This window comes from Thecamonas trahens, assembly GCF_000142905.1.
Source record: "Thecamonas trahens ATCC 50062 unplaced genomic scaffold supercont1.16, whole genome shotgun sequence".
Taxonomy (NCBI): Eukaryota; order Apusomonadida; family Apusomonadidae; genus Thecamonas; species Thecamonas trahens.
In genome coordinates, this window is record NW_013657664.1 from 328,649 (window position 1) to 341,659 (window position 13,011).

The following is a 13,011-nucleotide window of genomic DNA, read 5'->3' on the forward strand; positions in this document are numbered from 1 at the left end:
TTGAGTAACGTACGTTCCTTCCCGTCCCTCCTCCCCCCCCCCCCCCCTTTTTTCCCGCAGCCACCTGGCGGCCACACGCAGGCGTACTTGGGATACACAGGACACCCCTACCCCCATGCGCCGCAGCAAGTGACGCTTGTCTATCTGATACGGGTACAGTCCAGGTGGGGCGTCTCTACACCCCGTTGTAGGCGTAGTACCCCCCCGTCCGGACCGCCCCGAACTCGCTCGCCCCAGCCCATTACTCGGGATCCAGTCAGGCGGGCGGCCAAACTGTATGGCGTGGCGGTGGTGGAGAAGGAAGTCGGTGGGGCAAGCTGCCGCGTGGACCACATGCAATAGCAGTACTCACCCACAAGCCACAACATACTGCTGCGTGAACATGGTGGTATGTGTACAGACGGTGCACCAGATGCTGGAGTACTGCCTCGGGCTGACCCACAATGGTGCGACAGACGGGTCGGACTCGTGTGACGACCTGACCGATACCACGGCCGGGACTGACGGGGCCGGCCCGGTCTCGCCGAGGTGGGCAACCGGGCGGCGGCGGAGCTCGTCGCTCGGGGCCAAGAACGCGCCGTCGGGCCTCCGCCCGTCGACGGTCTCGGCCGATGAGTCGTCAGGCTCGGCGGTCTCGGCGCAGGCCTTTGCGTTTGACGACGACGATTTGCTGCAAGAGATGGAGTCTGAGGCTGCAGCCACGTGCTCGTCCGACTCGTCGGGCGCGGACCTGCCCAAGTCTGTGCAGAAGCGGCTGAAGAAGGAGCGCGAAAAGGCCGAGAAGCTGGCGCGCAAGGAGGAGAAGCGCAAGCTCAAGGCGCAGCGCAAGCAGGAGAAGCAGTTGGAGAAGGCGCGCCGCTCTTCGCGCCGCTCGCTGCTCAAGGGCCTGGAAAAGGCGACCGAAAAGGTGGAGCACTCTCCGGAGAACATGGCCACCTTTGCGCGCGTCTCTTGTGACGTGCTCACGTGCGGCGTCGCCGAGCTCTTCACCGCCTTTAACAACATGAAGACCCGCAAGTACCTCTACGGCACGCTCTTTTCGTTCCTCTCGAAGAACACGGTTGATGCCACACAGACATCCTACTTTACCCGCATCGTGTACGCACTGCTGCAGTGGCGGACGCCGCAGACCCTGGTGTTTATGAAGCAGCATCCGCGGTTTGTTGAGCGGGTCGTCCACCACATCGAGGCTCCTGGCATGGTCGACCTGCTTCTGGTCATCGCCAAGTGTGGCAACACGTCGGGCACTCTCGACTGGCTTGCAGACTGCCACCTCGTCCCGCGGCTGCTCGAGCTGCTGGAACCGGCCTACGCCGATCGGGTCTGTGTCACGCTCCGCAAGCCGGCAACCGCATCGGCGCTCGGCAGCTCGGCATCGGCATCTGGTGAGCTTGCAGCTACCGACAAGTCCGCAGCCGCTAGCACCTCGTTCACATCACCGTCGGGTGAGGTAACGGTCAAGACCTTTCCCGCCGACGTCGAGCTCAAGGACGTGCTCGCCGCCTTTGACATTCTCTCTGGCTACGCCGTCGATCAGGTCGCCGAGTCTGCTGTTTACACCGACGGCCCGCTCCCGGTTGGCCCGTACGTGGTCATCCCGGGCGCGGCGCCGGTCGAGCAGACAGGCGAGAAGCCGACACTCCCGGCAGCAGCCTCGCGCCGGGCGCGGCTCTCGTCGCTCAACCTGGACCTCGACTTTGACATGCGCAAGCTGGAGCGGGTGCAGGGTAACCGAGCGCGCGCCGATGCCATGGACGAGAACGCGCTCTCCATGATGCACACCAACGTGGCTCGGGTCCTTATTGGGCTGGTTCAGCTGCTTGAATCGTCCCCCGACGACGGCGACTCGATGCTGGCCACCTCGCTCCACGACCCGTCCATTGGCCGCCTTCTCCTCACCAACATTTTCTGGGGCGCCTACCTCGGTGGCGAGTCGCTCTCGGCCTTTACTTACGGCCTCCACGTGCTCACGGTTCTCCTTAACCAACTTGTGGCCAACCTCGACTCGATCTACGTCGCCGCACCGGCAGACACCGGGCCGGCAGGCGGGGCCAGCCACGGCCGGGGCGAAGCCGGATCGGCGCGAGACAAGGCCAAGAGCAAGGCCAAGGGCAAGGGCAAGAGCCGCAAGGCCAAAGGTCGCAAGGTCCACGGCAGCGACGGAGCTGATGACGCCAGCACTGGATTGGACTCGTCGTCAGCCTCGGGTCTCGACTCATCGTCTCCCGAGGCCTGCTCGTCGGACGCCGGCGGGCTGGTCACCACGCTGCGGTCGGCGACGACGTCTGACGACGGCGACGCAAGCTCCGGCTCGGACGCCCAGTTTTTCCCGCCGGGTCTCGAGGTGCTCGCCTTGGTCGAGTCCAGCACCCTGCGGTCGCGCGAGGAGCTCACGCCGCTTCTGCGGGCCATCCACGACATGCTTGACGACTTTTTCATTCTGCTGCTGCGGACCGAGACGCTTGCGGCGCTGGAGACGACAACTGGGCTCCTGGATCCGCCGCTAGGCTCGACTCGGCTCAAGGTGGTGCGGTTCTTCTGCCGGCTCCTCCACACCCGGGCGCCGCTCATCGAGTTTGAGATCATGCGCCGCGGCATTCTCAACGAGTGCGTCGAGCTCTTCTTCCACTACGAATGGAACAACTTTCTGCATCTGACTGTGTCCGAGATGGTGCTCTGCGTCTTGCAGTCGCCGTCGGAGCCGATTGTCCAAGCCCTGCTCACCTTTACCAAGCTGCACACTCGGCTACTCGATGCTGTCGATGGCAACGCCGCCGACCAGGCCCAGCCACTCGGGTGTCGCCGTGGTTACATGGGCCATGTCACCCTCATTGCGCTGCACCTCTCGCACGCACTTCCACTTGCGGACATGCTCCGCGAGTGCGACCGCTGGATGGCGTATGTCGACGGCGAGCTGCAGTCAACGTCTGACGTCAACACCAACAGCATCTTTGGTGTCGAGTACGAGTCGCTCAAGTCCAAGCGCCAGCTCATTCTCGAGGGCAAGCTCTCGCCTGCTCAGGCGGCGGCGCAGGTCGAGGCTGAGCGCAACCTCCGCGAAGAGTCGGACAGACAGACTGCAGCTGCAGCTGCGGTTGCTGCTGCTCCGGCAGACACGTCGGGCAAGGACGCGGCTCCGGCCGCCAAGGCCGGCGCGGGCGAGGCGGCGGGCGATGACACCGGCACGCCGACAGCCGCCGATGCTGCCGCCACGTTCTCGACCCTCATTCCGCCGCCGGAGGATGCGCCACCGCCGCCGGTCCCGACGCCAACCGACCCCGCAGCTGCGGGGTCGGAGAGTGCTCCCGGCGCCGACAGGGCGGGTGCTGCCGACGGCGAGAATGCTGCTTCCAGCAGCACCGCGGCCGCGACTGCGGCCGCGGGAGCCGTGGTAGCTGCAGGAGCAGCGGCCGCTGGCAAGGACGGCGACGATGATGCTGGAGCGTCGTCGTCGGGATCGACGTCGGAGGCTGCAGACCTCTCTGCTGGCGGCGGTGCTGGCGAGAGCAGCGGGCGGACCGGCGAAGCGGACGGCGGCGTCGACGGCGGTGAGGTTGCGGCTGACGACGCGGCGGCCGAGACATCGGCCATTCTCGACTCTGAGTCTGACGCGTCGGTGATGCTTGTCAACAAGAAGAACGACATCTATGGCGATACGGCACTGCACGTGGCCGCGGCAACCCGCAAGGTCGGGGTGGTGGACCTGCTTGTGGCACGCGGAATGGACGTCAACGCAACGAACAACTCGGGCTACACGCCTCTCAACCGGGCCTGCTGCATCTCGCAGGTCCTGCTCAAGGACATGGACTCGCGCAACGAGCTGCAGCAGGTGGTGCGGCTGTTGCTGGAGCACGGTGCCGATCCGGAGCGTCCCAACCGCAAGCAGCAGACGCCGCTCGACCGCGCGGCACACTACGGACACAAGGACGTGGTGCAGACGTTGCTCGAGGCGCAGCCGGCGACGGCGGTGAACACCAAGGACATGATGGGCATTTCGCCGCTCTACCGCGCGCTCAACAACGAGCGAACCGACATTGCCGGGCTCCTGTTCTCGGCCATGGGCGGCATCGGCTCGCCTCTGCCGTCGGGCCTGGTGGCGTTGCTCGACGATCCCGACCACCGGTCGATGCTGGCGGTTGATGTGCGCCCGCTGCTGGCAGTCGGTGCGTATGTCGAGCTTAACAACAAGGGCATCACGCTGGCGTCGCTCCGCGAGCGCGGGCTGCTCACCCGCGCCGCCGACGTCTCGGCGCTCATTTACGGGCCCGACGGCGCCGGTGGCGGACTCTCGGCCATCGAGATCAAACGGGTGCTGGCGGCGGTAGACGCCGCACTGGCGCCCGAGGAGCTTGCTAAGGTGCCCGCCGAGGCTGTCGAGGCGGCGCGTGGCGAGATGATGGCGCTGCGCGACGTGGTGGCCCTCGCGGCGACCCAGTGCGCGGCGGCGGACATGGTGGTGGCCATGTCGCAGGTCGCCGACGTTGGCGAGCTGCACGTCTCGCTCCCGCCCGCCGTCGCATCCACATTCCAGGCGCCCGACATCGGTCTGAAGGCCGAGGCTGTGGCTCAGACTGACGCACTCCGGCTGGCGGTCCTCGCGCACTTTGCGGCGGCACACCACGGCATCGCGGCCATCCCGCCGGGCTTTATCGAGCGCGCGCAAGAGGCGTCGTCCAAGTCGGCGTCGTCCAAGTTCAAGCGGCCACGCGGCGTGACCCATCCGCCGGTCCGAGCCCTCGACTCATCGTCAGACTCTGACGGCGAGAGCGGAAGTGGGAGCGGCGGCGTCCGCACTGGCAACGGGCGCCGGGCGTCGACGCTCGACTCGTCGGACTCGGAGCTGTCGGACTCGACCGACAGTGAGTCTTCGTCGGACAGCAGCGCATAGCGCTCGCGTGTGTTTGGTAAAGGCACTCGCTTTGCAAAAGAGTTGGTTTACGTGGTGAACTCAACTGAACCGAGCCGAGCAAGCACTACAGCTTGATGCACACCGTTTTCTGCTCGGTGTAGAATTCGAGCGAGTACTCGCCGCCCTCACGGCCGACGCCCGAGTGCTTCTGCCCGCCAAACGGAACGCGCAAGTCGCGGACGAGCCAGCAGTTGATCCAGACAGTTCCAACGTCGAGAGCCTGGGCCACAGTGTGAGCGCGGGTGAGATCGGAGGTCCAGACCGAGGCTGAGAGGCCATACGCGACGGCGTTGGCGTCAGCAATGACGGCGGCAGCACCGGCGTCTGCGGATGAGTCGTCAAAGCGGATGACGCCGACGACGGGACCAAAGATCTCCTCGTTGTTGCAGCGCGCACTCATGTCGAGGCCAGTGACGACGGTGGGAGAGACGTAGTAGCCGTCGGCGAGATGGGACGGAATATCGGCCGGTGGGTCAGGCCCGCCTGCGGCCAGAGACCCGCCCTCCTCGACCGCCAGCGCAATGTACGAGAGCACCTTCTCCTTGTGCTGAGCCGAGACGAGGGCGCCGAGGTTCGACGCGGGGTCGGCCGGATCACCGGTTTTGAGAGCGGCGACGGCGGCGAGGAACTTGGCCATGAATATGTCGTAGATAGAGTTTGCGACAAAGAGGCGCGAGCCGCAGAGGCAGATCTGGCCTTGATTGGCGAACGAGGCCTTGACTGCACCGGCGACGGCGGCGTCGATGTCGGCGTCGGCAAAGACGATGTTGGCGTTCTTGCCGCCTAGCTCAAGCGAAAGCTTCTTGACATGCGGGGCGGTGGCCTTGGCGATGCGCTCGCCGGTGGCGGTGGAGCCTGTGAACGAGACGAGTGGGACGTCCGGGTGTGCGACGAGCGGGCGCCGGCACCGGGCCCGTCGCCAAAGACCATGTTGACGACGCCCGGCGGAATGCCGGCCTCGTTGAGGATGTCGCAAAGGAGAAAGGCGGTGAGCGAAGTGAACTCGGACGGCTTGCACACGCATGTGTTGCCTGCGGCGATGCACGGCGCAATCTTGAAGGAGAGTAGGTAGATGGGCAGGTTCCAGGGCGAGATGAGGCCGGCGACGCCGACAGGCGATGAGACGGTGTAGTTGACGGCCGGACCGGGCGGCCCGTCGATTACGGTCGACTTGTCCGTCGCATGCAGGATGGCGGTGGCGAAGAAGCGGAAGTTGTGCGCCAGCCGCGGGATGTCGACCCGTGCGGCGAGGGCCACGGGCTTGCCGTTGTCATAGCTCTCGGCGGCAGCAAAGGCGGCGGCACGTGCGTCGACCAGCTCTGCCACCTTCAGCAGAAGCTGCGAGCGGGTGGCAGCGGGCGTGGCGGCCCAAGCTGGAAAGGCGGCCTTTGCCGCCGCCACGGCCGCCTCCACGTCCTCCTCCGTCGACGCCGCCAGCTCGCCGTACGCCTTGCCTGTGGCCGGACAGAAGTTGGCCATGTACTCTCCGCGGGCCGGCGGGCAGACCTTGCCACCGATAAAGTTGTCAATGCGGGTGGCGTCGAACGCCGGCGAGCATCCTGTGGCCGGCGGTGCGGCGTGTGCGTTGTCAGCCATGGCTGGTAGTGGTAGTGGTGGTGGTGGGGAGGGGGGCGGAGACGAGTGTGCGGTGGGCAGCAGGGGGGCGATGCGATCCGACGTGGCGTGTGTGGCACACGGTGTGTGTGTGTGTGTGTGTGGAGGGATGCATGCGATGGCCATTGCAGTGCCTGTCTCCTGTCTGTGTCGGGATGCTCCGACCAGCGAAGACTGGCTTCACAGGCACTGATGGACATGGCCATGACACAGCTGATATCAGAGCCATGACACACAACACACACACACACACACACACACACACACTCTCTCTCTCTCTTTCTCTCTCTTTGCCTCTTCATCGTCTTGCATCATTATCACTACCTGCCATACTGTGACCTTCACTGTGTGGTGTGACCTCAGATGGACCCCCCCCCCCCCCCTCCCCCTTCCCCCCCTTCCTCCTCTCCCCTCCACTCGACTCGTGTGCGATGGGCAACTCATCATCGTCCACTGCCGAAGTCTTCACCTCCAAGGCTTCAGCAAAGCACATCCATACCTCGCCCCTTGGCCTATTTACCACATACAAGGAAAAGGATGGGTACGTCGTCCTCCCCTTCCCCCTCCCTCCCCTTCCCCCATCCCCTTCCCAGTCATTCCTTGCCTTTCGCTGCCTTCCGCTGCCTTGCCGCATTCGCATGTGCCACTCACCCTGCCCTTCCCCCCGCCCCCCCCCCCACCGCCCCGCCCCTCTTCAGCATCTTCCTGGCGGGAAAGCTGTTCATCCTGTGGGCTGCTGACGATCGTATCGTTGCCCCCTCGCTGTCACCCAAGGACGAACGCCCGCTGTTTGGCATGCTGATCTTGCTCGAGGCCGCAGCATCGCCTGCCATGTCGCTTGAGGCTGCGCGAAGGATCGTCGACGTTGCCGGGCGTTCCATGCCTGGGCCGGACGTCCCGCTTCACATTCTCATCGAGGCCGAGTTGTACGATGTGCTGGCGGCAGTGATGACCCATCGTCATGCGCCGCATATGTACTGGTCGGACGATGCGCCAGAGATCGTGACGGTCTCGGACGGCATGGGGGCGAGCTCGTCGAGCCAAGCCAAGAAGCGATCCAAGAAGGAGCTCAAGGGCAAGAAGAAGCAGGCCAAGAAAGGCCGCGTGGGATACATTGATCTGAAGCTAGACAGGGAGGACTCGCGGAACATGCTCCCGCTGCAGCTGGCTGTCATGCGCGAGGCCGTGCCCGCGCTCGACGCGCTGCTCGCCGGCGGCGCCAACATCAGCGCGGCGAACAGCACCGGTGAGACCGCACTGCACATGGCTGCGAGCACGCGACGCGTTGTTTCGATGGTATCACTCTTGCTTGACCGCGGCGCGTCGCTGGAGAGCCGCAACGCGGTTGGAAACACGCCGTTGATGTGTGCGCTCGAGACCGGCAACGCCAGCGCAGGAAGGTTAATCTTCGAGGCTGGCGGGCCGGCGCTGCTGGCGTCGACCAACTCGATCGGGCTGAGACCACTGCATGTGGCCGCCCTCTCGGGCTCGGTCGACGTGCTTAACATGGTGCTGGACGCCGGGTGTGATCCCAATGCACCGGCAACCGGAGAGTGCGAGGGGCTGACTCCCCTGCAGGTCATGGTGGCACCTAGCATGTACATGGGGGGCTCGTCCTCGTTCTCACTTTCTGTCGCGAGGCAACTGCTTGCCCGTGGCGCCGAGGTGGCGATCGTCGCTGGCGAGGCGTCGTCGAAGGGCATTGTACCGACAGTCGAGGGCGATACGCTGGCACATCTCGCGGTGCGGGTGTCGAACCTGCCGGCGCTCCGCTGGCTCCTTGTCGACTACCCGGGCTTGTTCACAATGGTCAACTCGCTCGCGCAGGTCCCCCTTCATGCTGCGGTCGAGGGTGGGCGAACTGATGCCGTTTGGGTTCTCTGTGCCATCCCGCTCGACCAGGACGTCGGCCTCCATGTTGTGGACGCCAACGGCAATACCCCAGGTGCGATCGCCCTCGCTCGCGACGACATGCGCATGATGTACCACATCCAAACGCGCCACATTGCGCTACTCGATGCGCAGCTCAGCGAGCTTCGTGTCACGTCGCTTGTCAGTCACACTCCTGTGGCTCCCTCGGTTCCGGCGGCGTCGTCGGCCTCGGCCTCGGCGTCCCCATCGGCCCCTTCGTTAAGCCTGGTCGCCCTTCACGCCGACCGCGACCACGCCCTTGTCCGCGTCTCGGCTCTTGAGCGCGAGCTGGCGGCGGCGCAAGCCGAGCTCGAGGCTCTCCGCTCAGACGCGGCTGCTGCGCGAGGTGCCTCGTCGGCGCTTGCGCTTGACGCCATGTCTGAGGAGCAGGCTCGCGCGCTGACCTGCTGCATCTGTCTCGACGACATGGTGGGCATGGCGTTTGTGCCGTGCGGGCATGTCTGCTGTTGCATCGAGTGCGCCGCCACTGTTTCGGACTGTCCCATGTGTCGCACAGGTATCTCGTCGCGGCTCCAAGTCTATCTCAATTGAAGAGCCACCGACACCAGCCACCCCTCTCCCACCCAGCCACCACAACCCACCCAGCCACCACCAGCCACCACCACCCCTTCCCCCCCCTCCCCCCTCCCCCCCCCCCCCCTCCCCCCTCCCCCCCTCCTCTCTTCTACCATGGTGGTCCTCCGGGCCCTCAAAGCCCTCGACGCATACCCCAAAACCCTTCCAGACGCCAAGGCCCACTCCAAGACCGGCGGAGCACGTACGCACATACACACACACACACTCTCCTCCCCCCCCTTCCCCCCCACCCTACTCTACACCTCGACTCACCCTCGACATCGCCGCACGTGACAGTGACGCTTGTGGTGGTGGTCCTCACACTGTGGCTGTTCTCATCGGCGACGGTCGAGTACTTGTCTGGTACGACGGTGTACGACGCGGCGGTGGACACGGAGCGGACGGCCCATCAGCAGGTGGTCATCAACTTGGACATGACCATCGCCACCCGCTGCGAGTTCCTCTCAGCTGATGTGGTGGACGTGACTGGTGCACACGACGGCGATGGCATGCACGAGCTCCAGCACCAGCCAGTCAAGTGGGCTGTCGACGTGCCGTCGGCCGACAAGGTCGATTCGTTCTGGAAGACGCAAAAGTCGGCACTGCTCCAGCTGCACGACGTCATCCGCCTCGCTGGCATTCGCATGCCGCTGGCCGGCCTGCCTGTTGCAGCATCAGAGAAGGTTGGCGGAAAGCCGCCGTCGCTGGCTGAAATTGTCCGCAAGTCGGCAACCGGCCATGAGGCCGAGGGCGAGGCCCACAAGCTCCCGCTCGTGGCTATCGACAAGAAAAGCTCCAACTCGTCGCAGCTTGTCAAGCCCGACAGCAAGCCCACACCCGATGACATTGCCAACCTGCGGAGACAGGTCGACGGAAACGTCCTGCCCACCGCCCACGTCGACGCCTCGTTCAACGCTTGCCGGCTCTTTGGCCACCTCACCGTGTCCAAGGTCCGCGGCAACTTTCACATCACCGCCGGCCGCTCCATCGAGCGCGGCGGCGGACATGTCCACGACATGCACTCAGTTCCGGCCGGCGCCCTCAACTTTACTCACCGCATTCACCGGCTCTCCTTTGGCGAGAACTTTCCGGGCATTGTCGCGCCGGCCGATACGCTCGTCTACCACACCACCCACTCGCTACAGATGTACCAATACTTTGTCAAGGTGGTGCCCACGCTGTACAAGGCCTCGGCCGCTGACGTCGTCGACACCAACCAGTACTCGCTCACAGCCAACTCGCGTGCCATCGATCACTCGCGCGGGCAGCACGGCATGCCCGGCATCTTTTTCAACTACGAGTTTGAGCCTGTTCGTATCACCGTCTCGGAGACCTACTCCACTTTTCTCCACTTTATCACTCGGTGCTGCGCCATCATCGGCGGTGTCTACGCCGTCTCGGGCATGCTCGTCACCGCCATCAATGCCCTCCTCGACTCGGTGGCGGTCAAGCTCGGCCACCGCCGTGGCATCCTCAAGCTGTAGCCCGTAAAGTGGGCCTTTCGTGACTCACACGTTCTCTTTTGCCTCCTCGCGGGGCTTGGCCGCTCGACCGGGGACATGCCTCGCCCTCTTGGACGCGTGCGTCTCGCCAGCCGGCAGCGGCTTGTCGAGAACCACCACTCGCTCTTCAAACGTCTCCCATGCAGTCGTTCCGCGGCGGACAAGCGGGTTGCGCCACGGCGGCCGATGGTCCTTGGGGGGCGACGTCGGCAGAGGCGCGGAGCTCGGCGGCGGGACCAGATCCGGTGCCTGCGGCTGGACCGGCGAGTCGAACTGCCACAGCGGCGAGTTGAGGCCGAGTCGCGAACGAACAGCCTGGATGTACTCGGCCCGGTCAACCGGCTCTTCGCGACCTGGCGTCTGGGGCGGGTTCTGCGAGCCGAGCGGCGCCTTGTGGCGCGCCATCTGTCGCGAGTTGTCGTTGATGGCCGGCGTAAAGTCGAGCTGCGTCGCAGGGTCTTGAGGGGGTGGGTGGTACGGGACCTTGGACAGCACATATGCGGCAGGACCATACGTGTCCGGAGCAGAAAGGAACGTTTGCATGACTGTCTTGAACTGCAGCAGCGAGACGAGGCCAAGCGAGGCCTCTCCGACTTTGTACAGCCGCTGGAGCAGCGGATCAGCCACCGTCTTGGGGAACGGAAGTTGCGCGGGCTCGTGAAGCTCAGCAGTCCGGATGAATGACGAGGTTTCCATGGAGCCACCTGAGATGTCGACAAGCCGCTCAAAGGCACACGCTAGGATCTTGTCGGTCCGCTTGCGCGCCTTGACCCGCGACGCTGGGCGGACTTCGACCAGCTCCGGCTGCGGCGCGGTAACACGCCGTTTCGGGGTCTGGTACAGTCGCTCATGGACTGGACCTTTGGATGCTGCGATGGTCGCCGAGCTCTCGTTGATGAGCGGCTTAAAGTATGCCTGGCCGGTGACCTTGTCGCGGAGATCAAGCCCCTGTTCGAGCTGGAGCTGGTGGATGACCTGCTGCTTCGAGTGCGCGCCGGCTTGCGAGAGACGGGCGAAAAACGCCGGCCGGCTCTCATTTCGGGCCAGGAACTTATCAGCGCCGATGTCGGGGTGGTATGTGTGCGATTCTTCGAGCTGCTCGCGGAGCTCGTCGCGTGCCATTGACCGCCTTGCGCCATCCTCGTAGAGCTTGACAAACCGCGGGCCGTTGTCGGCCTTGCCGTCGGGCGACGCCGAGCGCGCCTTGAGCGGCGTCTTGTTGACGACAGGAGCAAATGTAAACTGTGCAAGCTCGGCCACCTGTAGCGCCTTGGCTCGCTCGGCGCGTGCCTTCTCGATCTCCTCGCGGTCGGCGTGCAGTCGCTCGAATGCGTTGGAGTGCCCGCCGCGGCCGCGGACCTTGCGCTCGTACAAGTCACGGGCGAGCGGTGTGATCTTTGGTTTGGCGCGCATGACGCTCGCTTCGCGCTCAGCCTTCTCAGCATCCCGCGCCGCACGAAGCTTGGCAATCTTGGCCTTGCGCGCCGCCGCCGCCTGGTACAACCGATCGACTACGGCGATGCCGCTGGAGCTGGCCCGCCGCCGACGCGGCACCGCTGAGCTTGACTCTGCGCGTGAGCTCGAGTGCACCGGTCCCTTTTGTGGTCCAGTGGGCGAGCCGCTGGCTTCGCGGGCGGCGGCTGTCTCGCTGCCGCCGTCGCCGCTCGATGCCTGCGCGCCCTTGGCGCGAGCGTAGAGACGATCAAAGACAGTAAACGCACCATCCGGATCTTTGCGCTTGCGGGCTTTGACCATAGCCCGCGAGCGGGCGTCGATGACTGGGTGGTGGGTGTCGCGAGCGTCGCGAGCGTCATTGTCCGCGGGAGGCCCGGCCTTGGCGGCGGCGCGGACGAGCCACGACGGAGTCGCCGGGGCCACCGGCGGGCGCGGGAGAGCCGAGTCGAGGACGTCGGCCAGATAACCGGCGAGTGGAGCAATGTGGTGCGAAGGCAGGGCGTGGTCGAGGCAAAACTGGGCAGCGAGGCGGGCGGTAGCGGAAGCACGCGTTCCTGTCGGCGTCTCGGCCAGCCGAGCCGGGAGGGTCAGCGGGACGCGGTTGCTGCCGTCGGCCTCGAGCGGGACGTGGAGCACGAGCAGGACGGGAGGCTCTTCAGCACTCTGCGTGGGACTTGCCATCCTGCTGCCACCCGACGTAATCACAATTGAGGAGGGAGGGCGGAGAAGAGGGAGGGGGGGGGGAGGGGAGGAGGGGAGCAGTGGAGCGTTGTGGTTGTGGCTGTGCTGGTAGACGTCGCGGTGCTGCCAGTCTGGTCGATCAGCTGCAACTGGCTGTTTTGGCGCCAACCGCCCCGCACCGTGCACCTGGACAATGCCCTGATTATTCGCTGGCGTACTATTCATCGTTCGCAAGCATACCATTCATCGTTCGCTGTCGCGGGGAAACCATTCAATGTTCGCATTCCATTAATCGTTCGTTTGGCCTGTCTTCGACCTGGCATGTTTGCTCGCTTGTTCGTTTTCCGGTTACCCCCCCCCCCC

The 13,011-nt window shown here is 65.0% G+C and overlaps 5 protein-coding genes across 5 annotated transcripts; 3 read left to right on the forward strand and 2 right to left on the reverse strand.

Annotated features, from left to right (window-relative positions):
* Positions 1 to 412: 412 nt before the first annotated feature.
* Positions 413 to 4,929, forward strand: AMSG_04023 (SAPS domain-containing protein; the record flags this gene model as incomplete). The annotated part of the gene is made up of 1 exon (XM_013903819.1): positions 413 to 4,929. One exon carries the CDS (start codon positions 413 to 415, stop codon positions 4,886 to 4,888), a length of 4,476 nt encoding a protein of 1,491 aa, XP_013759273.1. The 3' UTR covers positions 4,889 to 4,929.
* Positions 4,919 to 6,362, reverse strand: AMSG_04024 (2-hydroxymuconic semialdehyde dehydrogenase). The gene has a single exon (XM_013903820.1). It carries the CDS (start codon positions 5,931 to 5,933, stop codon positions 4,974 to 4,976), a length of 960 nt encoding a protein of 319 aa, XP_013759274.1. The 5' UTR covers positions 5,934 to 6,362; the 3' UTR covers positions 4,919 to 4,973.
* Positions 6,363 to 6,954: 592 nt separating this feature from the next.
* On the forward strand, positions 6,955 to 9,002 carry AMSG_04025 (ankyrin-2 ankyrin; the record flags this gene model as incomplete). The annotated part of the gene is made up of 2 exons (XM_013903821.1): positions 6,955 to 7,064; positions 7,222 to 9,002. The coding sequence occupies 2 exons, from the start codon at positions 6,955 to 6,957 to the stop codon at positions 8,984 to 8,986; spliced, it is 1,875 nt and encodes a 624-aa protein (XP_013759275.1). The 3' UTR covers positions 8,987 to 9,002.
* A 109-nt stretch (positions 9,003 to 9,111) lies between these two features.
* On the forward strand, positions 9,112 to 10,651 carry AMSG_04026 (endoplasmic reticulum-Golgi intermediate compartment protein 3). Its single transcript, XM_013903822.1, has 2 exons — positions 9,112 to 9,212; positions 9,308 to 10,651. Exons 1-2 carry the CDS (start codon positions 9,125 to 9,127, stop codon positions 10,492 to 10,494), a joined length of 1,275 nt encoding a protein of 424 aa, XP_013759276.1. The 5' UTR covers positions 9,112 to 9,124; the 3' UTR covers positions 10,495 to 10,651.
* Positions 10,519 to 12,648, reverse strand: AMSG_04027 (uncharacterized protein; the record flags this gene model as incomplete). Its single annotated transcript, XM_013903823.1, has 1 exon — positions 10,519 to 12,648. One exon carries the CDS (start codon positions 12,646 to 12,648, stop codon positions 10,519 to 10,521), a length of 2,130 nt encoding a protein of 709 aa, XP_013759277.1.
* Positions 12,649 to 13,011: the final 363 nt, after the last annotated feature.

Coding starts and splice junctions, on each gene's coding strand:
- AMSG_04026 (XM_013903822.1), top strand. CDS start 9,125: ATGGTGGTCCTCCGGGCCCTCAAAGCCCTCGACGCATACCCCAAAACC. Junction 9,213..9,307: donor CTCCAAGACCGGCGGAGCAC/GTACGCACATAC, acceptor CGCACGTGACAG/TGACGCTTGTGGTGGTGGTC.
- AMSG_04024 (XM_013903820.1), bottom strand. CDS start 5,933: ATGCGTGTGCAAGCCGTCCGAGTTCACTTCGCTCACCGCCTTTCTCCT.